This window comes from Antedon mediterranea, chromosome 7 (genome assembly GCF_964355755.1).
Source record: "Antedon mediterranea chromosome 7, ecAntMedi1.1, whole genome shotgun sequence".
NCBI classification, from domain to species: Eukaryota; Metazoa; Echinodermata; class Crinoidea; order Comatulida; family Antedonidae; genus Antedon; species Antedon mediterranea.
The window spans coordinates 24640179-24661560 of record NC_092676.1 but is presented as its reverse complement, the minus strand read 5'-3'; the positions used below and the strand labels follow the sequence as shown (position 1 = coordinate 24661560).

The 21382-nt window shown below is 35.1% G+C and overlaps 5 protein-coding genes across 5 annotated transcripts; 3 read left to right on the top strand and 2 right to left on the bottom strand.

Moving 5' to 3' along the window:
• Positions 1–131: 131 nt before the first annotated feature.
• Positions 132–4260, bottom strand: LOC140054484 (dual specificity protein phosphatase 3-like). The gene is made up of 4 exons (XM_072099486.1): positions 4006–4260; positions 3430–3541; positions 2473–2599; positions 132–2054 (listed from the first exon to the last, which is right to left on the bottom strand). Exons 1-4 carry the CDS (start codon positions 4134–4136, stop codon positions 1861–1863), a joined length of 564 nt encoding a protein of 187 aa, XP_071955587.1. The 5' UTR covers positions 4137–4260; the 3' UTR covers positions 132–1860.
• Positions 4261–4488: 228 nt separating this feature from the next.
• LOC140054507 (dual specificity protein phosphatase 14-like) lies at positions 4489–5802 on the bottom strand. Its single transcript, XM_072099523.1, has 2 exons — positions 5727–5802; positions 4489–5273 (listed from the first exon to the last, which is right to left on the bottom strand). The coding sequence occupies exons 1-2, from the start codon at positions 5794–5796 to the stop codon at positions 4720–4722; spliced, it is 624 nt and encodes a 207-aa protein (XP_071955624.1). The 5' UTR covers positions 5797–5802; the 3' UTR covers positions 4489–4719.
• Positions 5803–6670: 868 nt separating this feature from the next.
• Positions 6671–11723, top strand: LOC140054406 (organic cation transporter protein-like). Its single transcript, XM_072099384.1, has 10 exons — positions 6671–7081; positions 7178–7281; positions 8334–8488; positions 8829–8997; positions 9527–9671; positions 10046–10137; positions 10278–10486; positions 10736–10844; positions 11014–11223; positions 11563–11723. Exons 1-10 carry the CDS (start codon positions 6671–6673, stop codon positions 11672–11674), a joined length of 1716 nt encoding a protein of 571 aa, XP_071955485.1. The 3' UTR covers positions 11675–11723.
• Positions 11724–12714: 991 nt separating this feature from the next.
• Positions 12715–18063, top strand: LOC140055546 (organic cation transporter protein-like). The gene is made up of 10 exons (XM_072100883.1): positions 12715–13125; positions 13209–13312; positions 13851–14005; positions 15260–15362; positions 15703–15847; positions 16098–16189; positions 16395–16603; positions 17016–17124; positions 17457–17666; positions 17958–18063. The coding sequence occupies exons 1-10, from the start codon at positions 12715–12717 to the stop codon at positions 18061–18063; spliced, it is 1644 nt and encodes a 547-aa protein (XP_071956984.1).
• A 1709-nt stretch (positions 18064–19772) lies between these two features.
• Positions 19773–21373, top strand: LOC140055545 (organic cation transporter protein-like). Its single transcript, XM_072100881.1, has 4 exons — positions 19773–20183; positions 20268–20371; positions 20960–21114; positions 21201–21373. Exons 1-4 carry the CDS (start codon positions 19773–19775, stop codon positions 21371–21373), a joined length of 843 nt encoding a protein of 280 aa, XP_071956982.1.
• The last annotated feature ends 9 nt before the right edge of the window (positions 21374–21382 follow it).

The window sequence follows — 21382 nt, the reverse complement described above, 5'->3', positions numbered from 1 at the left end:
AATGCAAATATTAGATCTTCCATTAAATTGTTTGTAACACGTGTATTATTTTTATACCAGCACACTGTACCTTTTACAAGAACAATCTAATAAAACAAGACGGGGTAAGGATAAAAACAAGACGGGGTAAGGATAAAAACAAGACGGGGTAAGGATAAAAACAAGACGGGATAAGGATAAAAACAAGACGGGGTAAGGATAAAAACAAGACGGGGTAAGGATAAAAACAAGACGGGGTAAGGATAAAAACAAGACGGGGTAAGGATAAAAACAAGACGGGGTAAGGATAAAAACAAGACGGGGTAAGGATAAAAACAAGACGGGGTAAGGATAAAAACAAGACGGGGTAAGGATAAAAACAAGACGGGGTAAGGATAAAAAGTTATTAGACTGCAAGTTTCGTCTATTTTGGGGTTGGTCGGTCACATTACCGAACATTTTATCAAAATACTTTATTATTCATAAAGCTCTGTCTAAACTATCAAACTACCAAATATGGTAGTAATATCCCCAAATATGGTAGCGATACGACGTCATCGTGTCCACACAGTATATGGCTGCATCACATTTCTTTGTCACATAAAGTTGAGTGTAGACAGAGCTTTAGTAAAGATTAAATATTTACCGTTTTATACTGTATATACGAAATGTTTATCTATTAACTTGTTTTTCATTTATTTACCAGACTCAGTTCTTCATCTGTCGTAATTTAACAGGATAAACACATTTGTATTCCATTTCAAGCATATTTATTATTTAAAATCTTTATAAAAGTATCGTAACCTATAAACATATACGTTTTTTTTTATGAGAAAACCATTCTCGGCCATAACAATTACGCATAACAATTATTTAAAAACTAAACTTTCCGAAAACAATTGTTATATAAATATGACGTGGCAAGTATAGTGTAACTAGACAATTCACTGTAGAGTTTATAGAACGTATAGATACTTAAACTGAAAGGGATAAATGTACAACCGACTAACGACAATGAAATGAATAAGAAAAAGATATATACCCATCACTAAAGCGTGGTTCCCACTAGCGACGCAACGCAAGGACGTAACGCAACGCAAGTGAATTGACCAATCACAAGCGATGGCTTATTCGCTTGTGATTGCTAACTGTCTATCCTGGTCATTGGTTAAAACGCTTGCGTTGCGTTTACGTCCTTGCGTTACGTTCTAGTGGGAACCAAGCTTTAGCACTCACACCAATTCATGCTTAATAAGCAACATTATGTCAATCAATAACAGTTAGAATACAATACTAATTATTGTTTTAAAGCAAAAAATAATACAGTAGCCTACTAATAAAAAACAATATTCATATACAAAACTAGACAAATTATCCTTAATATTTACCCTTATTATTGCACTATAATTAAAAAAAAAATAAAAGCATTTCATATTGTGTTAAATAATCAAAATAAAATGTGTAATTATGAATTCATCAGTCGGACAATTTGTAAAAAAAAGTGTTGTATTATTGACGTAAAGTTTGCGGTATAAATTATATTGTTCTGAAAAGAACTGTTTCTCGACGTTTCGATCAATAATATACTTCCATCGTACTCAGGAGTGAGAATGAAGAAAGTTCAGAAAACAGGGAATATAAGTGAAATAGGGTGGAACTGGTCTGAAAGCTAAAAACAATAGCGAGGTTCGGAACTATATATACGTGATGTAAACTTTATATCAACATTTGATTTCGCAAACAATATTTATGTATTGTCGTGAATGGAAAAATAATGTAAATATAATACAATGTTTTTCTTTTTAAAAAAAACTTTTGCCTCCATCCCAAACGTCTGGAAAAACTGTATTTGTTTTAAAATGTGTATAAAAACTGTTTATGTTATTTTGTATCATTAATCTGTTGTTGTAGTTTGATTAGTTGTTTTAGAAAGCCATCGTTTGGACAGACTTCTCTCCTGGATCGGATAGTTCGCAAGGCATTCTGGACCGTGTAATCTTTGTGTAGCATTAGGTATGCAGCAACAGCTGTGGGAGATCTACTGAAGCCTTCGACACAATGAACAAGAATTTTGCCTGAAACAAACAGAAAATGTTCAATGCTATTCTATTAATGTATCCGTAGGCGAATTTGTTCGCGCGTTAATCGAAAGCATCAGCTTATACACAACATGCGTATTCATGTTTCCATCTTCCAATTCCCTCTCTACGCATGCGTATAAGCTGACGCTTTCGATTTGCGCGATAAAATTCGACTAGTGGAAAATCGGCTTTACAGATTCTCGGTTCTGTATCTATTATTTATCTAGAAATACAGTGACATATGTGTCAATTGTGACGTTTGTATGAATGGGTCATAACCGTTAAATAATACAGTTGTCACATGTGATACATATGTAACACGGTATTACAGAATGTGCCTATGATACTGCACAAATATTAATACCACAGTACAGAGAATCGGTGTCACAATTAAGAAAAACCCAGACATTACCTCCCGATTCTATTGCAGTGTTGATAAAGTTAGCAGATTCTTCCAACATGGGTAGAATGTTAAACGTTTGTACATCTGTAGCTTTTATTCCGCGGTATACTAAGGCACTATTATCATCGTCTTCTCTCTATATTGGCAAAAACAGAATTAGTGTCAAATACGAATACTGTGTACAGTACTGTATCTGAATTGTTTAATCATATAGTATACTATACCTAATAATCGGTCAGTTTACTAAACTATTGTATTATTTACCCTATACTATTGTATCGTTTTTTCTGGTGGTATGATATGAATAATTGTTAAAACTACCCTTATTGCTACAAATGTTGAGTTAGTAAAGTGTGGATAAAACACGTGACAGGAAAATTAAAGTTTATCAAATGTTTCCTAATATTATTTGCAGCTTATTCTTATTACCATTCAAGTAGTATGTTTAGTATAATCTTACAAACTGTTTTACTGTATCTCTCCTTTTGGACACTCTAAACTTTCTAGTGAAACCGGTAGTAGATGAGGAGTTGCAATATAAATTTAACACTACGGCCGACATAGTGTCCAAGAGGTGACTGTTTTATCGTTTCAAATAATTAAAATGTCAGTATATCACCGGACGGTTTGTTCTGTGCCTGTTGATTTATAAAGATATACTCAGGGAAAAATTTCATTTAAACATTTTGTTAGCAATATTGCTAATCAAACTGATTTTTAAGTCGAGAAACATAGTTTTGTATTTTTTGCTACACAAGTTTCAAAATGTGTAGCAATAAGGTTGTTTTGTATAGCTTTTTGCTATGCTACACACTGGCGAAAATGTTCCCTGTATACTACTATATATAAATAAAGTAGGGCCTATACTGTATTTTTATTCCACAGTCAATGAAAACCATTGTGTTTGAATTGTGTAACACAATAGCTTTGTTTTTATAGGGTTGGAATGTTTTTTGTTATAGTGACCTTATAGTACTCTGCAGATGTGTCAACTTTTCCAAATCCTTTTCCCTCTGCCATATTTAGAATATGGGTTATACCAATCTTCCTTAAAAATGCAACACTTAAAGCTGTTCCCCTGAAATGAAAGCATAACACAATTAATTTGAATATGTTTTGGGAACAAAAGAAAACGAACAAAGAGAGAGTACTAGAGCAAACACAATCAATCAATCATAGATTATGTCTATCCAAATATTAATAATATTATAATGAATATACTGTAGGCCTACCCAACATCCACCGGATATCCCGTGTGTGGTAGACCTATACATGTACGTATAAATAGCTACTAATTATTGTATAACACAACCTGACTTTAGTTAGCCTTTCTGTACAATCAACAACCTTCCAGGGAATTTCCCCCGAAAGAGGAGGAATTCCCCCATATGGGAAGGAAGGAATTCCCCACAGCACACAACATGGGAAGGAATTACCTCGCACGGACAGTAAACAAGTACACATACCGCGCAATTCGTTTGATACAGTAAACTATCTATTGATTAGTACAGTACAGTATATTATTATACGGTATATACACACCTTTCGCCTACAAAAATGTTGGGGAACACTTCGTCGTAGGCTCGACATGGCATTAGAATAACTCCTGTTGAATTAAAAATGGTATACAATTCTTCAAGTATTGCTTTATCATCATCAGAAGCCGTTGCCATGACTCAGCAATCGTCAAAAAAGAAAGATGACCTCTCTTCTTTTTTAATGAAAAACAAGTAAAGTGAAAGTATTCTTTTACAAGCAGCCTCATACACTCCTAGTGTAGTAAGTACTGTTTTACCACAACTGAATTACTTCCGCATAATGGACGATACCATTATTCAATAGGGAACTAAACCAGGGATTAAAAATAATAACAAAACAACTATTGTTTCAGAAAACACGCATTTGCCACGGTTTTTTTTAGTGAAATTTCATAAAAATTTCAGAAACAATACAAATAAAAACCAGACATGAAGCTTTAATTTTAAATTTTTTATATTGAATATTCATTCACTTTTATTGCCAAAATAAAAACAAACAAGCAATTAAAATCATCAATTGATTGCAATTAAATAGGGTGTTGATAAAATATTATAGAAAGACCAAGTTATTTAGTTTATGTCTTTAATATTATAATATTTACATACATGTGGTCGTGCCTGGCAGGAATCATTTTAAGCAAATTATTATACAAATTGTATATTATACAGTACAGTGTTTTCTGTACACATTTTAATATTTAATATTTTTATTACATTTTTAAATGGGCCACATGTTTTTAGTTTCATTACTATAAACATCTGGAATAGTTCCAATAGGTGATGGAATCATCTGCACAGAGTTTTTGCCATACATTTTTTTTTCATAATGACATAGTTGTATCCAAAATCCAATATTTGGACGAACTAACTCCCTGCGAAGTTTAACCAGTTTGTAAGCGTCGTGCAAAGTCATGTGCTCACAGCGCATCAGGTAAGCTAACACAAGAGTGACGGATCTGCTTCTTCCTGCGTGACAATGAACAACTGTTTTCCCTCCATCCTTTTTCACGCTGCGAATCTTCTCTGCCACAACATCGAAATATTGTCGGAGATTTGCCTCTGGGACGTCGTTTACAGGTATAGAGATCACGTCAAAGCCAGACATGTCGTGATTTGTATGTTTATCACACGTTGCATTGATGATGCATGTAATCCCTTTAGCACGCAAAGCTGTCGGACTATCTGCTCCTCTGAAACTTGTGACAAATAGGAAGTCTGTAATCTCAGACAAACAGTGCACCCTAGAACGCTGAAACATTGCTTCTCCTCTGCCTGCAAACAAATAGTATTGGACACATTAAACAGTAGTGCATGATAGTAGGCCAGAGAGAGGCGAGGGAAGTGAGACCGCATTGTTTGTACAAATAATACAGGCCAACCGTTGCCAGTCAGTGATGCACTACCATAGGGCGCTTATAGTACTGCTGTGCTGTAGTGTAACTCCCTAGAAACAAACTAGCTAGGCCTACCACCTACTACTACTGCACTACTACTACCTAGCTGGTCCAGTAGTATAGTACTGTATTCTGTAGTATAGTAGTAGTACAGTAGAGTAGAGTGTATGCTTATTTAATTAGAGGTTAGGCCTACATTAATTTACATATTGTACTACTAGAATAGTCCTAACTAGACCTAGACCTTGTCTAAAGAAACACATTTATTAGCTATACAAACTGGTCTACAATAACGTTGAATAAATAAATATTATAATTATTATAAACCAACCAGGGAAAATGAACAGCGTAAAATTAAAACCAGATGTTTGTTTACAAAAATACAGAAATACCGCCACCATCGATTGATAGTCCGATCTATTTGTCGTAGGTGGTAGCATTTATTTATTTATTAAATTTACTACATTATTTTGATGACGATGATTAATCACTTCGTTAAAATTGATTATGGAATAAAATTAAATAATGCCGTATTATTAGGGGTGCAACACACCCTTGTGTTTGTCATCTCATCTATCATTTTTGTTAAATAATTATTTAATTAAATTATAAATAAATATTGTGACAAGCAATTGTGTTTCACTAACAGCCAACAGACATGGTCCCACTATAACATTCTCCTTTGCTATATGTATGTTTTTATTCTGTTTACTTAAGTGTGTTTTTTCTTGTTTATTCTGTAATATTTGTTTAGGACCACAATGGAAATAACTTTGCCTTATCAGTACTTTATTGCGCATGAGACGAATTATAAGCATTAGCATTTTATTAGCATTTTAATGTCACCTAATAGTTATCCACTATGACCAAAAATTGGATAAAAAAATGTATTTACTTAAAAAACTGTAATAAATTTAAAGGAAGAAATAGTCAAATTGGCTGCTAGTCAATGGGTTTTTGGTTGAATTTAAACATTTGTCTGCAGTGACTTTAATATAACCTCTATTTTTAATGTTTTTGGGGGACAATACATCTTCAAATTATTATTAAATCGTCCCCTCGTCAGCTGTTTGCGCGATCTCATTGTGATACGAAAATTGATAATATCCACTGACTCAATACCGGTATACACTGGTTTAAATTATCCAGCTACCAATTCACCACCACACCAGTTCAAAGTACATTGTAGTACACCCTTAAATTGTTATTCATCTCACTGTCATTTACTTGACAGCTTTATCGTTTAAATAAATGCCGCATTAAAAAACAGCAAAGATGAAGTTTGACGATATTCTTCAGTATCTTGGAGAATTCGGTTTCTATCAAAAGCGAATATATTTCCTTTTATGTTTTATGGCCATTACGACGATGTTTCATCAAGTAGCCCAGGTATTTTTGGCCCCCACGACTGACCATTGGTGCAAGACCCCACAGCTCGAACGACAGGACTGTTTTTCATGGGATCTAGACACGGAAACCTGTAATGAGTTAAAGTACAATGCAACAATTCCTGAAGATGACGAAGACACCATATTACGGGAGCATAACTGCAGACGTTGTGACGTCACATATTCTGAATTTGGTGAAGATACTGAACGCTGTAAGTTGTCAGATCCAGATATAGAAGAATGTGTAGATGGATGGGAATATGACAGAAGTCAGTACAAAGCAACTGTCATACAAGATGTAAGTACAGAACACATACTTCTTTCATATAAGAAGCTAACCTATTTTTTCGATGATCGAACGTACTGTAATTATAATTATTACTTTTTATTGCAGTTCGACCTCGTGTGTGACGACGGATCCAAGGCATCACTTTCTCAATCAATTTATTTTGCAGGTGTTTTGGTAGGATCATTTGTTTTTGGTGCTCTTGCTGATTTGTAAGTACAACTAAACGATTGTTTAAAATGCTCTTTAGGCCTTTCATACGTCGTGTAGTGAATTGAAAGGCCGGTTTCATTTTTTTGGAACGCATTGAATGCGAGCTGTTAAAAAAAAGGATTTTAGTGAGGGGAAACTCCTTTCTTGTTTTCCCCCTAGTCTAGAATCTAGACTGAAATTAATACAACATATTTTGGCATATATAGCGTTTCATACATATTATACTTGAGCTCAGACAAAAACACCGACTGGTGGACTAATAATATTATAAAAAAAGACGACAACAGACTTCGGGCAAGTCTAGTTTCCTCCGGTCGAACCAGAACTTAAATTAAAACAGATAATAATACTTTATTAGTGAAAAATCAATCACCAGACACTAAATGTTTTAGATACATTCATTTGTCATAACTACTAATTTATTATTATTAATATCTAACAAAACAAATATGATGAGTTCTCTTGTTGATGACACTGATAACGCCTTTTGTGCTACTGTGTGTAATCTTATCTAACTAACACACCTAATCAGGCACATAAGCGTACTTTGTAATAACAGTAACACAATGGTGCTGATACTACTTACAATCATGCATTCGAATCTTTGCGTCATTTAAAATCTGATTAACCGAAAATCCAAATAAACACACATACACAACCACAGATAGGAAGAAAATAAACAATAAACAGTGAATTTAAGTGCTTTAAATACAGTGAGCGACAGAGGGCGTGCTATTTAATATTTCTGTATAATATTGAAGATGCAGATAACTCGAGTATTTTGATTTCATCAACAATATATACATTTTAGTATGTAGCTATTTTCAATAAGAAAACAAAATTAGTACAATTGTGGAAAGGTTTCGTGCAAACAAACTTTTCCTACATACAAACACACAAAGCAATTATAAATATTTTGTAGGCCTACTTTGCAAAAATTTTGCCAATTAAATAAACCCATAAAAACGTCATTATACCTATATCCTTAAACCGAAATGCCCCTGTCACGATTTCATTTCTTATAGTATTTTTACTGTTAATTGTTTCACAGTATTGGTCGCAAAAAGACGATGTTTCTTGCCAACTTCATAACTCTTGTATTTGGTATAGCGGCGGCATTTGCACCTGGCTACTGGTGGTTTACCATATTTAGAACTATTGTTGGCTTTTCTTGTATTGGAACATATCTTGCAGCATTTACTATTGGTAAGTAAATATATTAAAAATGATGATACTTTGTTTGATAACGCAGTAATAAAAGGCCTCTTGTTTTGGAATTCTAAAGGATCATGCAACACTATAGAGAACAGACGGTCGAAAAAAGCCATTGCTGCAATGGTGGTATTAAAACAAAAGGCAGCCACAGGAGACGACAGCACATCGACATAAACTTGTTTGAAGGACGGTTTCCTAAATAGAGTACTTTTATACATTTTGTTTGTATATTTTTTGGAATTGTATTTTCTTTCTGGGACCCCTGGGTTTAGCCAGTGAGTGCTCATAGTCGTTACTGCATGCTTTAAAGAATATCTTTAAATTTGTTTAGCAACTGAACTTGTTGGTCCGTCAAAACGTACGTTTGTTGGCATGGTGATCAACTTCTACACTTCATCTGGCCTCATCATCTATGGTATTCTGGCATACTTTATCAGGGATTGGCGATGGTTACAACTTACTATAACATTACCCAGTGCACTTTACTTTCTGATGATCCCGTAAGTAGTATTGTCATGTCGGTAAATTTAAATTTCTTCTGACAAGTACAAAACAACGCATGTGTACACTAACCCATATTCGTAACCAACTAATATATGTTTGCGCATTACGTCATTCATCAATATTAATCAAGCATGACGGATTGTAACTGTGCCATCACAGTATTACTACCGTATCTATTTAATTTGTTTTTGACATTTTTTTAAACATCCAAGGCATACATTATACTGTGTCCTGTTTATTTTTAAACATACAATGCAGTGACAAGAAATTGGGAAGGGGAAATTGCATTGAACATTTTCAAAGTTTGATTAACCATTAGCTGATAATCGATTAACTGATAGTCGATAGGAAGCATAGTTTCGTATTTTTTGGGGTTTTTTTTTTGCTATTATCATTAAATGAATTTGTAGCAGTTTAGCATTTTGCTTCTCTAGACTGGGAAAAATGTTCTCTGTACTGATTAGTCCATTAATTTTTTATAAATACAATTTTATTCATCATTAATAATTTTTGTATTCGTTTCAGAGTTATTCCTGAGTCTGTACGATGGCTGATATCACAGAAAAGATTTGATGAAGCAGAAGAACTCATCAAAGAATGTGCTAAAATTAACAAAGCTAGTTTGGACGAACTACCTGAGAATTTGTTTGAAGAACAGAAAGCTGAAATGGTAAAAATTGATAAATTCATAAATTATGTGACGATAAAAAGAAGGTAGAACCATCTTTCACAAATGAAAGTTTTGTTGGTGTAACGTAATTGTCTGTATTGTATGGTATGGTAACAAGGTATGGGCCACTGTGGATAGAATGTAAAAATGCATAGGATTTAAAGTTATAGGTTCAGTGTGGTACAATTTTAACATGGTTAAAATCATCAAACAATGAATGCGTGTATCGAGCTGGACCGCAATTATTCTCTCAATTCCACAAATAAATATGAAACGAAATTTAATACAACATTTTAATACCAAAACGGATTTATGTATTAATCAAAGAACTTGTATAAGTTCTTTGGTATTAATTGATTTTATTTATTGTTTAGGAGAAGGCAGAACATGACGTCACCTACACCGTAGTCGACCTTTTTCGGACTCCAAACTTGCGAATGAAAACATTTAATATTCTTTTCAATTGGTAATAAACAATATACTAATCTATGTTTTTATTCTAGACCTACACCATAATCAAATGTAAAGTATAATCAATTAGCGTCTTACAAATATATTACGATATTAATAGTAAATATCTATTTTTTTCACTTAATTTGTTTGTAGGTTTGTGAATAGTCTTGTATATTATGGACTGTCACTAAGCACAGCAAGTCTGGGTGGCAGAGACTATTTAGCGTTTATACTTTCTGGTGTTGTTGAAATACCGGCATTCATTGTGGCTATACCTGCTATTGATAGATTTGGTCGCAAACGAGTACTGTGTGCCTTTATGGTATTGGGAGGTGTAGCTTGTTTAACAACCATATGGGTCCGTAAGTACTTTAAATATTGCTGTAGCATGAATTATTGTACCCAGTACAATATAGAACAAACTCTCATAAACACACTATGAGTAGTTCTACGATTTTTTCATTTAGTAAGGCATGTGGAAATCGTACTGAAGGCGACAGAGGGCGTGGTAATAATATTCCACCACATATTGAAGATACAGATAACTCGAGATTTTAATATTTGTAAAAACTATCAATCGTGAAATTAACATCTTCAATGTTCTTTCGTAGCTATGGGATGGGGTAGGACTACAGTGTCTCTTATTGGGAAATTCGGAATTGCTGCTTCGTTTGGTATAATATATGTGTTTTCTGCTGAACTGTATCCCACTCCAGTCAGGTAAGTCGATATTGGGGAACATTTTTATTGAAAACTGTACCAATCAGAACAACGTATGTTTTTGGTCAAAACTTGTCTACATTTTAAACTGAACCAGCCAAACAATTTCGTGAATAATTTAATAGGTAAAAACTGACTAACCTAGGCAAAATCAATTTATCATTTACAGGAGTGCTGGTATGGGTACATCGTCCATGTCGGCTCGTATTGGGGGTATACTCGCCCCCATTATTTTGGAAATTGGAAAGATATGGCCTCCCTTACCACTGATGATTTTCAGCTTAATGTCAATATCTGCAGGATTCTTAGCACTATTGCTTCCTGAAACACTTAATCAAGATCTACCAGAAACAATAGAAGATGGAGAAAACTTTGGAAAGTATGTTCATAAAACAATAAAACAGTCAACGTTTTGTTTATTTTAATTTATTTCATACGTATTCAACAGCGAGCACAAACTCGCCAATTACAGGATGGATAAAGTATTTTATAATGTATCGTGCTTATAAACTAAGCCTCATTTGTTAGGGAGTGTAGTTGAAAGAGTCGTGAGTTACAAACCTGGCACCAGGTCAGGATTGAACCCGGATCTTGGGGATGGAAGGCAAGCACGTTAACCACCAAGTCACAGCCCCACTACATTTGTGAATTAAAACAATAATTATTGTAAATATTAAATGACGATTAAATCTTACTTATCAATATCGTCATTTTACAGAAAAAAGGTTAAGCCTAAAGAACCAACAAGTAAACCTACGATGGTTGACTACTGTGGACAAGTGGATATTGAAAGCAGTTTTACAAACCAAGCATATGAAGTGGTAGAATAGAGTGAGAGTCGAGTAAAGACCCGAAGTATATTGTTCATTGTCAGTCAAGAAAATATTGTTGGTGCTGAACATGTCCACGGTCACCTAAAACCACAATAGAAGACGGTATACTAAAGTATACTCGTCCATTTCGAATTAAATTAGCTTGACGACTGTTTCCAATTTAAAAGGTCTTCAGGAAATGATAATTTGAAAGCTCTGCCTACACTATCAAACTAGTTGTGAAAAGGGTGTGATGTGCCCAAATATGATAGTGGTATGCGCAAATAGGGTAGTGGTATGACATCATCATACCCATATATGGGCATATCACATTTTGACTTAAGACAACGACGATAAATAAGGACATAATTATTGCCATTGAGGTTCAAAATACATGTTAATATTAAACAAATATATAATATATACAAATTGTTGTTTTAATTATTTTTGTAAGTTAATTGAATTAGAGTTACAAATACATGATTATGAGCTCACTTTAAGGGTCTTTCACACCTGTTCCGGCACTGGCGAATCGAATGTACGTCAATGTTTTGTTTTCACGAAGCTCCACACGGCTATGCGCAAATCGATTAGCGCGTAACCCGCGTGAAAACGAAACATTGACGTTCGATTTGATTTGCCAGCGCCAGACCGGAACCGTGTCGGAACAGGTGTGAAAGACCCTTTAGAGAATCTTGTGTGATGTACATCTTTAGATGGCATCTTCCAAAGAAGGATGTATTGGAGCGGGGTTCACCAACCCATAGGATGTATTTTGTATGAAACGTCAGATGATTCTGCTTGTATGATGATGCACCTATATACGTGTTATCGTAATTCGTTAAGTTGACTTTGTTATCACACATGACGAAGTTAAATGATAAAAAAATATAAACTAAATAACTGCCAAGTTCTGTTATAACATAATTGGTGTATCTAACGACCAATTAAAAACACCTGTACAAAGTACACTGTCGTTCACACACTTGTCATTTATCAGACATTTGATTAGAAATCGGATGCTTTTTCATGTTCCTTCAACATTTTAAAGGGAAAACATGAAGTTTGACGACATTCTCCAGTATCTTGGAGAGTTTGGTTTTTATCAACAGCGAGTGTATTTCCTTCTATGCTTCACGGGCGTAACAACCTTGTTTCCTGAAGTCGCTATAGTATTTCTAGCCCCCACCACTGACCATTGGTGCAAGACCCCGCAACTTGAACGTCAAGACTGCTATTCCTGGGGCCTAGACAAGAACACCTGTAATGCGTTGAAGTACAATATAACAATTCCTGAAGATGACGAAGACACCATATTACGGGAGAATAACTGCAGACGTTGTGACGTCACATATTCTGAATTTGATGAAGATACTGAGCGCTGCAAGTTGTCAGATCCAGATATAGAAGAATGTGAAGATGGGTGGGAATATGACAGAAGTCAGTACAAAGCAACTGTCATCCAAGACGTAAGTACTCTATTGTTACAGAGCTACAGAATCGGGTGATAATAACTTACTTTTTCAATGAACATAATTAAATTTTATTGCAGTTTGATCTCGTGTGTGACGACGGATACAAGGCATCACTTTCTCAATCAATTTATTTTGCAGGTGTTTTGGTAGGATCATTTGTTTTTGGATCTCTTGCTGATATGTAAGTATACATTGATTTCTCTTAATTTCTTTTTCAAACGTTGTCATCCGATAATCATTAATAATAACTGATAACTGACACAAACAAATAAGGTTTGAACTTTGCGTTGCTACTACTAGCTGTATGGAAGTATGTTTCCATACGTGTTTCTTCTAAAAATGACTGGGGTAATAATAGCGCTTAGTGGTCACAACATTTAGTACTTTGTAAAATCTGGAATATTATTATAATTATAATTATTACTTTATACTGTACTATATTTCCGAGGACGTGTGATGCAGAGTGGACGCTCGACTACTGATCGTGAGTTCGAATCCAACTATCGCCGCATTGCTTGTATCCTTGGGCAAGACACTTTACTTACGTTTGCCTCTCTCCACCCAGGTATATAAATGGGTACTCGGTTAGATCAAGACACAACTTTATGGGAGAATGTTTCCGTCCGTGTTCGATCTCAACAAATTAATGTGAAGCGCTTAGAAACATTGTGATATATAAGAAAAATATTATTATTCCATAATTTTGATTCTATCATTAGAATTGGCCGTAAAAAGACGATGTTTCTGTGTATGTTCATAACTCTTGTATTTGGTATAGCGACGGCATTTGCACCTGGCTATTGGTGGTTTACAGTATTTAGAACTATTGTCGGTTTTTCTAATATTGGAATATACCTTGCCGCATTTACTATCGGTAAGTGAACATTTTTCAATCGAAGTAAACTATTATGTGATTTTACATAAGTCGAATGTATGGAACGCCTCCTCTGCCTTCAGTTCACAATGGTCATGCAGTACACACCAATCGTCATGCAGTACACACCAATGGTCATGCAGTACACACCAATGGTCATGCAGTACATACCAATGGTCATGCAGTACACACCAATCGTCGTTCACATTTATCATGCAGTACACACCAATGGTCATGCAGTACACACCAATGGTCATGCAGTACACACCAATCGTCATGCAGTACACACCAAACATCATGCAGTACACACCAATCGTCATGCAGTACACACCAAACATCATGCAGTACACACCAATGGTCATGCAGTACACACCAATTGTCATGCAGTACACACCAATCGTCATGCAGTACACACCAATCGTCATGCAGTGAAATATTGCGTAATTTATACCGCCACCTATCGACAAAATCGAATATCACGTGACGTTTATTAGACGGCTGTAAAACTAGGCCATCGACTCTAAGATTTCTTTTATGTTTGACATACTGTACTTATTTTAACCGCTACACATCTCTGTGAATGCTCTGTTTTTTATATGTACAATAATTTACTATGCGAGACACAGGCGCGGCTAGGAGGCCATTGCAATTATTGAATTCCATAAAAGAAGTTTAAATAGTCTTAGTTTTACAGCCGTCTAATAAACCTCACGTGATATTCGATTTTGTCGATAGGTGGCGGTATAAATTACGCAAGATTTGACTGCATGACGATTGGTGTGTACTGCATGACAATTGGTGTGTACTGCATAATGTTTGGTGTGTACTGCATGACGATTGGTGTGTACTGCATGACGATTGGTGTGTACTGCATGATAAATGTGAACGACGATTGGTGTGTACTGCATGACAATTGGTGTGTACTGCATGACCATTGGTGTGTACTGCATGACGATTGGTGTGTACTGCATGACGATTGGTGTGTACTGCATGATGTTTGGTGTGTACTGCATGACGATTGGTGTGTACTGCATGACGATTGGTGTGTACTGCATGACCATTGGTGTGTACTGCATGACGATTGGTGTGTACTGCATGACGATTGGTGTGTACTGCATGATAAATGTGAACTGAAGGCAGAGGAGGCGTTCCATAGAATGATGCCTAGGCCTATTATATTTTATTTAGCGACTGAGCTTGTTGGACCGTCAAAACGTACTTTTGCTGGCATAGTGATTAACTTCTACGTATCAGCCGGCTTCATCCTTTATGGTGTTCTGGCATATTTCATCATGGATTGGCGATGGTTACAGTTAACTATAACGTTACCAAATGCACTTTACTTTCTGATGATCCCGTAAGTATTGGTTTTATAGCGTAATCTCTCTGTCCCGTGACATATCTTTAAGTTTACATGCATTAAAAAAAATAAAAAAAATACAATGTTATTTCAAATTCTACAAAATTTAAATGAACGTAAATATTAACTTATTACGGTATATCGTACTGTCATGTTTCTGCTTCTTTCTCAATTGGAAGGAGCGTTGGGCACAAGTAATAGCTGACGGCCAGAAACGCTGGGCCAGGTGCAAACCAAGGGGAAGAGTGAAGGGCCAAATGATAGTCGATGGGGCGGAGTTTCGACACTCGCTTATCTTTTTCCTATTCCATAACTAGCATAATTTAATTTGTCATAGATTTATTCCTGAGTCTGTACGATGGCTGATATCACAGAAAAGATTTGATGAAGCAGAAGACCTTATCAAAGAATGTGCAAAAGTCAACAAAGTCAGTTTGGAAGAACTTCCGGACAATTTGTTTGAAGAACAGAAATTGGAAATGGTAAACATTAAGAATGATAGATAAACTTAGAAATGTAATTGTCTTTTCTAGAAGAAAACAGTACTAGTTGCTGCCACAGTCGGCCATATATACTGTAGTAAAATTCATCTGGTTACCGTAACTTAAAACAACAGACTCTTCTTGCGTGTGCCATGTGGGAATCTGGCTGTAACACTCAGTCTCGCTAACAAAATTACAGATACAACGAAACAAAAAGTTTCTTTCTTTTTGCTTTTACATTTTTGTTTAGGAGAAAGCAGAACATGACGTCACCTACACCGTAGTCGACCTTTTTCGGACTCCAAACTTGCGGATAAAAACAATACATATTCTTTACAATTGGTAAATAATTAGTGATATTATGTTATTATTGTACATTATCAACGTGTTTACTACCGTATAGCGTTTCTCACTTTGACTATCGGGTAATGAACGATCAGCAATACGTTATATAATTCGTTACTAAAAAAACGTCAGTGACACGCAGCGCCTAGTGCATAATAATTACACCATTTTATACCTGAATTGTTCTTCTTAATTTGTTGAGGTTAGTGATTAGTCTTGTATATTATGGACTATCACTGAGCACTGCAAGTCTGGGTGGCAGAGACTATTTGGCGTTTATACTTTCTGGTGTTGTTGAAATACCGGCATACATTGTGGCTATACCAGCTATAGGTACATTTGGTCGTAAACGAGTACTATGTGCCTTTATGATATTGGGAGGTGTAGCTTGTTTAACAACTGTATGGGTCCGTAAGTATTTTAAATATTGTATTATATTATATGTACCCATGCTGAAAGAAATGTTGGCAAATAGCTACATACACAAAGCAAACCTATTCATTTTAGGAAAAATCGATATATCTGTGACGTCAAGACGTCTCGAGCTACTATTCAATAGCACGCCCTCTATCGCTTTCAGAGTTTTGCTGAAATTTGCATTTTATTGAGTAAAGTTTTTTGCTTCGCATAAATAACATGTCTGTCTTTAGGATCTTAAATTCATAGTATCATTGAAAATAAATGTATGCTCGCCCTTTTCGTGAGTTAATTTAGTTTATATTGTAGCAGGCTACCATCTTAATACATGTACGTTTTTCAAATGTTTGTAATTTACCCTTAAAACAATCGCCTTAACTTTAATAGGACTCATATTCATTTGCAGCTATGGGATGGGGTAGGACTACAATGTCTCTTATTGGGAAATTCGGGATTGCTGCTTCGTTTGGTATAATTTACGTGTTTTCTGCTGAACTTTATCCCACTCCAGTCAGGTAAGTTATCTGGAACATCCGGGTTGATCAATCTGTTTAACCTGCTACTATATTAGTAATCCTCAGACAATATTATACAGTATTTATCTTTTCTAGTTCAATAAAGTCTACACTATCAAACTAATTTGACAAAAAAAGTGTGAAGTGCCCAAATATGGTAATGATATGCTTAAATATGGTAGTGAGATGACATCATCATGTCTATTGTTATCTATGGGCAAATAACATTTTACTGTCACATAAAGTTTGATAGTGTAGACAGAAAGAAACACACATTTTTTATCAAAAAATATAACCAAGCGTACACAAGACGTACTAATGTAATTTTACAGAAGTGTTGGTATGGGTACATCGTCCATGTCGGCTCGTGTTGGTAGTATACTCGCCCCCATTATTCTGGAAATTGGAAAGATATGGCCTCCCCTACCACTGATGATTTTCAGTTTTATGTCGATATCTGCTGGACTACAAGCCCTGTTACTACCTGAAACACTAAATAAAGAACTGCCAGAAACAATAGAAGATGGAGAAAACTTTGGAAAGTATGTTTATCAAACAATAAAACAGTCAATATTTTATTTTTTTTAATTTATTTCATACGCATTCAACAGATAAACTATAGTCTCATTTAAGGCTTAGGGAGTGGTGTTGAATGAGTCGCGAGTTACAACCCTGGCACTAGGTCAGGATTGAACCCGGATCTTGTGGCTGGAAGGCAAGCACGTTGACCACCAGCTACAGCCCCACTACATTTTTGAACTAAAAAAATAATTTGTGTAAATATGATATTAAATGATGCTTAAATCGTACTTATCAATATTGTCATTTTACAGAAAAAGGGTTAAAGAACCAACAAGTAAACCTACGATGGTTGACTACTGTGGACAAGTGGATATTGAAAGTAGTTTTACAAACCAAGCCTATGAAGTGGTAGAATAGAGTGAGATTCGAGTAAAGACCCGAGGTCTGTTGCTCATTGTCAGTCAAAGAATATTGTTGGTGCTGAACGAGTTATGTCCAGTGTCACCTCAAAACACAATGGCTGACGGTTTTTGTTACTCATCCATTTTTTTGGTTTAAGTCAACGATAAATAAGGACTTAACTATTGCCATTGTGGTTAAAAATAGCCTACATGTTAATAAACAAATATATAATATATACACATTTTTATTTTGTTTGTTTGTTTTTTTTTAAAGTTAATTGAATAAGAGTTACAAATACATTCATTCATTCATAATGGTATATTTATTAAAATCATCTTCACAGAAAAACTGAATTTTGACAATTTTTTACATTATTAAAAGGTACTTAAAATATTTAAAATATTTTTAAAAGACTTAAAATATTTAAAATATTTTTAAAAGATAGCATAAAATAACATAAAAAATTGAGAACCACACAATACATCATATAAAAACATTAAAATAAACGAGCACAACATCAAAGCAAGTAAAAATCTAAATGACTGGCCAAGTGAATTGAACAAAATTACCTAACATATTATATTTTATTCTTATTACTTCAAACATATATTATACAGAGGGATACAATTATTTTCAATACAGAAGTAAAACCAGTTGCGGTTCCATTGCCTAATCATGTATGGAATGGAGCTGTTACGATATCTGACAGTCCGGCAAACAGGGACAGTAAGTTTGTTTGCGCTTCGTATGTCTCTGCCATGAGACTCAACCCTACTGAGTGGAATACACTCATCTTGGCTAGAAATTAACGAGGCAAAAAATTTGCTACAAATATCATTACGACGAACATTTAACTGTATTAAGTTACACTGATCAAGAGCTAGATTATAGTGTGAAAACATAGGCCCTAGAATAATTTTACAAGCTCGCTTTTGGATTCGCTCTAACATATTTAATTCAAGTTGGGTGAGACCATAATGCCACACAGGAGCAGCGTATTCAGTTAATGGTATGATATACCCAGTGTAAATAGTTAATAAGTCAACAATTGGCATTTTGAATCGCTTAAGTACTTTCAACATATATAATCTACCATTAGCTTTGCTAAGAACTTTAGTGATATGAGAGCTCCATTTAAGATCAGAACTAATGTTAACGCCTAAGATTGTAGTATTATTCACAATGTGCAACGGCTGTCCATCAATGTTGACAACATGATTAACATGTTCTCTAGAGAAATTTACACTCATAACTAAACATTTGCTAGGATTAAGTTTCATATTATTAACTGCGATATAGTTCGTTTAAGTGATTTTGCATAAAGGTAGGTTGTTTGCAAAGACGGGGTTCGACAATGGTCGACATGATTATAAACTCACTTTAGAGAATCTTGTGTGATGTACATCTTTAGATGGCATCTTCCAAAGAAAGATGTATTGGGGTTCACCAACCCTATTGGATGTATTTGGTATGAAACGTCAAATCTCTGCTTCTGTGATGATGCACCTATATACGTGTTATCGAAGTTCGATAAGTTTACTTTGTTATCACACATGGCGAAGTTAAATGATAAAAAAATATATGGTATAACATATTGGTGTATCCAACGACCTAATTAAAACACAAGTGCAAAGTACACTTTCGTTCACACCCTTGTTATTTATCAGGCATTTGCTTAGAAAGCAGATGATTTTTAATGTTTTTTTGAAAATCTAAAGGAAAACATGAAGTTTGACGACATTCTCCAGTATCTTGGAGAGTTTGGTTTTTATCAAAAGAGAGTATACTTCCTTCTATGCTTCACGGGCGTAACAACCTTGTTTCCTCAAGTCGCTATGGTATTTCTAGCCCCCACCACTGACCATTGGTGCAAGACCCCGCAACTTGAACGCCAAGACTGCTATTCCTGGGGCCTAGACGAGAAAACCTGTACTGATTTAAAGTACAATATAACAATTCCTGAAGATGACGAATACACCCTATTACGAGAGAATAACTGCAGACGTTGTGACGTCACATATTCTGAATTTGATGAAGATACTGAGCGCTGCAAGTTGTCAGATCCAGATATAGAAGAATGTGAAGATGGGTGGGAATATGACAGAAGTCAGTACAAAGCAACTGTCATCCAAGACGTAAGAACTCTATTGTTAAAGAGCTACATAAATTGCAGTTTAATAACCTATTTTGTCAATAAACATAATTACATTTTATTGCAGTTCGATCTCGTGTGTGACGACGGATCCAAGGCATCACTTTCTCAATCAATTTATTTTGCAGGTGTTTTGGTAGGATCATTTGTTTTTGGATCTCTTGCTGATATGTAAGTATACATTGCCTTCTTTCAATTTATTTTTCAAACGTTGTCATCCGATAATCATTAATAATAACTGATAACTGACTCAAAAATAAGGTTTGAACTTTGCGTTGCTACTACTAGCTGTACTGGGAATATGTTTCCATACGTGTTTGATCCAAAAAATGACCGGGGTAACAATATACAGTATAGCGCTTAGAGGTTTCACATCAGTTAGCACTTTGTAAAATCCGGGATATTGTTATAATTATTACTTTATTCTGTACTATATTGCCGAGGGCATGTTGCGCAGTGTGTGGACGTTGGATTACTGATCGTGAGATCATGAGTTCGAATCCAACTCTGGTCGCATCGCATGTATCCTAGGCAAGATACTATACTTACGTTTTCGTCTCTCCACCTAGGTGTATAAATAGGTATCCGGTTAGGTCAAGACACAGTTTTCCGCCGATTACTAGCTTCATTATGGAAGAGGATGTTTCCATACGTGTTTGATCCGAAAAAAATGACCGGGGTAATAATGTGAAGCACTTAGAAGCATTGTTCTATATAAGAACGAATAATATTATTCCGTAATTTTGATTCTATCATTAGAATTGGCCGTAAAAAGACGATGTTTCTGTGTATGTTCATAACTCTTGTATTTGGTATAGCGACGGCATTTGCACCTGGCTATTGGTGGTTTACGGTATTTAGAACTATTGTTGGTTTTTCTAATATTGGAATATACCTTGCCGCATTTACTATTGGTAAGTAAACATTTTTCAATCAAAGTAAACTATTATGTGATTTTACGTAAGTTGTATGATGCCTAGGCCTATTATATTTTATTCAGCGACTGAGCTTGTTGGACCGTCAAAACGTACTTTTGCTGGCATGGTGATTAACTTCTACATATCATCCGGCTTCATCCTTTATGGTGTTCTGGCATATTTCATCAGGGATTGGCGATGGTTACAGCTAACTATAACATTGCCAAATGCACTTTACTTTCTGATGATCCCGTAAGTATTGGTT

Coding starts and splice junctions, on each gene's coding strand:
- LOC140054507 (XM_072099523.1), bottom strand. CDS start 5,796: ATGGTGGCGGTATTTCTGTATTTTTGTAAACAAACATCTGGTTTTAAT. Junction 5,274..5,726: donor TACGCTGTTCATTTTCCCTG/GTTGGTTTATAA, acceptor ATTTGTTTGCAG/GCAGAGGAGAAGCAATGTTT.
- LOC140055545 (XM_072100881.1), top strand. CDS start 19,773: ATGAAGTTTGACGACATTCTCCAGTATCTTGGAGAGTTTGGTTTTTAT. Junction 20,184..20,267: donor AAGCAACTGTCATCCAAGAC/GTAAGAACTCTA, acceptor ATTTTATTGCAG/TTCGATCTCGTGTGTGACGA. Junction 20,372..20,959: donor TTTGGATCTCTTGCTGATAT/GTAAGTATACAT, acceptor TTCTATCATTAG/AATTGGCCGTAAAAAGACGA.
- LOC140054406 (XM_072099384.1), top strand. CDS start 6,671: ATGAAGTTTGACGATATTCTTCAGTATCTTGGAGAATTCGGTTTCTAT. Junction 8,489..8,828: donor TCTTGCAGCATTTACTATTG/GTAAGTAAATAT, acceptor AAATTTGTTTAG/CAACTGAACTTGTTGGTCCG. Junction 8,998..9,526: donor CTTTACTTTCTGATGATCCC/GTAAGTAGTATT, acceptor TATTCGTTTCAG/AGTTATTCCTGAGTCTGTAC.
- LOC140055546 (XM_072100883.1), top strand. CDS start 12,715: ATGAAGTTTGACGACATTCTCCAGTATCTTGGAGAGTTTGGTTTTTAT. Junction 16,190..16,394: donor ATACATATTCTTTACAATTG/GTAAATAATTAG, acceptor TAATTTGTTGAG/GTTAGTGATTAGTCTTGTAT. Junction 17,667..17,957: donor GATGGAGAAAACTTTGGAAA/GTATGTTTATCA, acceptor GTCATTTTACAG/AAAAAGGGTTAAAGAACCAA.
- LOC140054484 (XM_072099486.1), bottom strand. CDS start 4,136: ATGGCAACGGCTTCTGATGATGATAAAGCAATACTTGAAGAATTGTAT. Junction 3,542..4,005: donor AACATTTTTGTAGGCGAAAG/GTGTGTATATAC, acceptor CTTTCATTTCAG/GGGAACAGCTTTAAGTGTTG. Junction 2,600..3,429: donor CATCTGCAGAGTACTATAAG/GTCACTATAACA, acceptor TTGCCAATATAG/AGAGAAGACGATGATAATAG.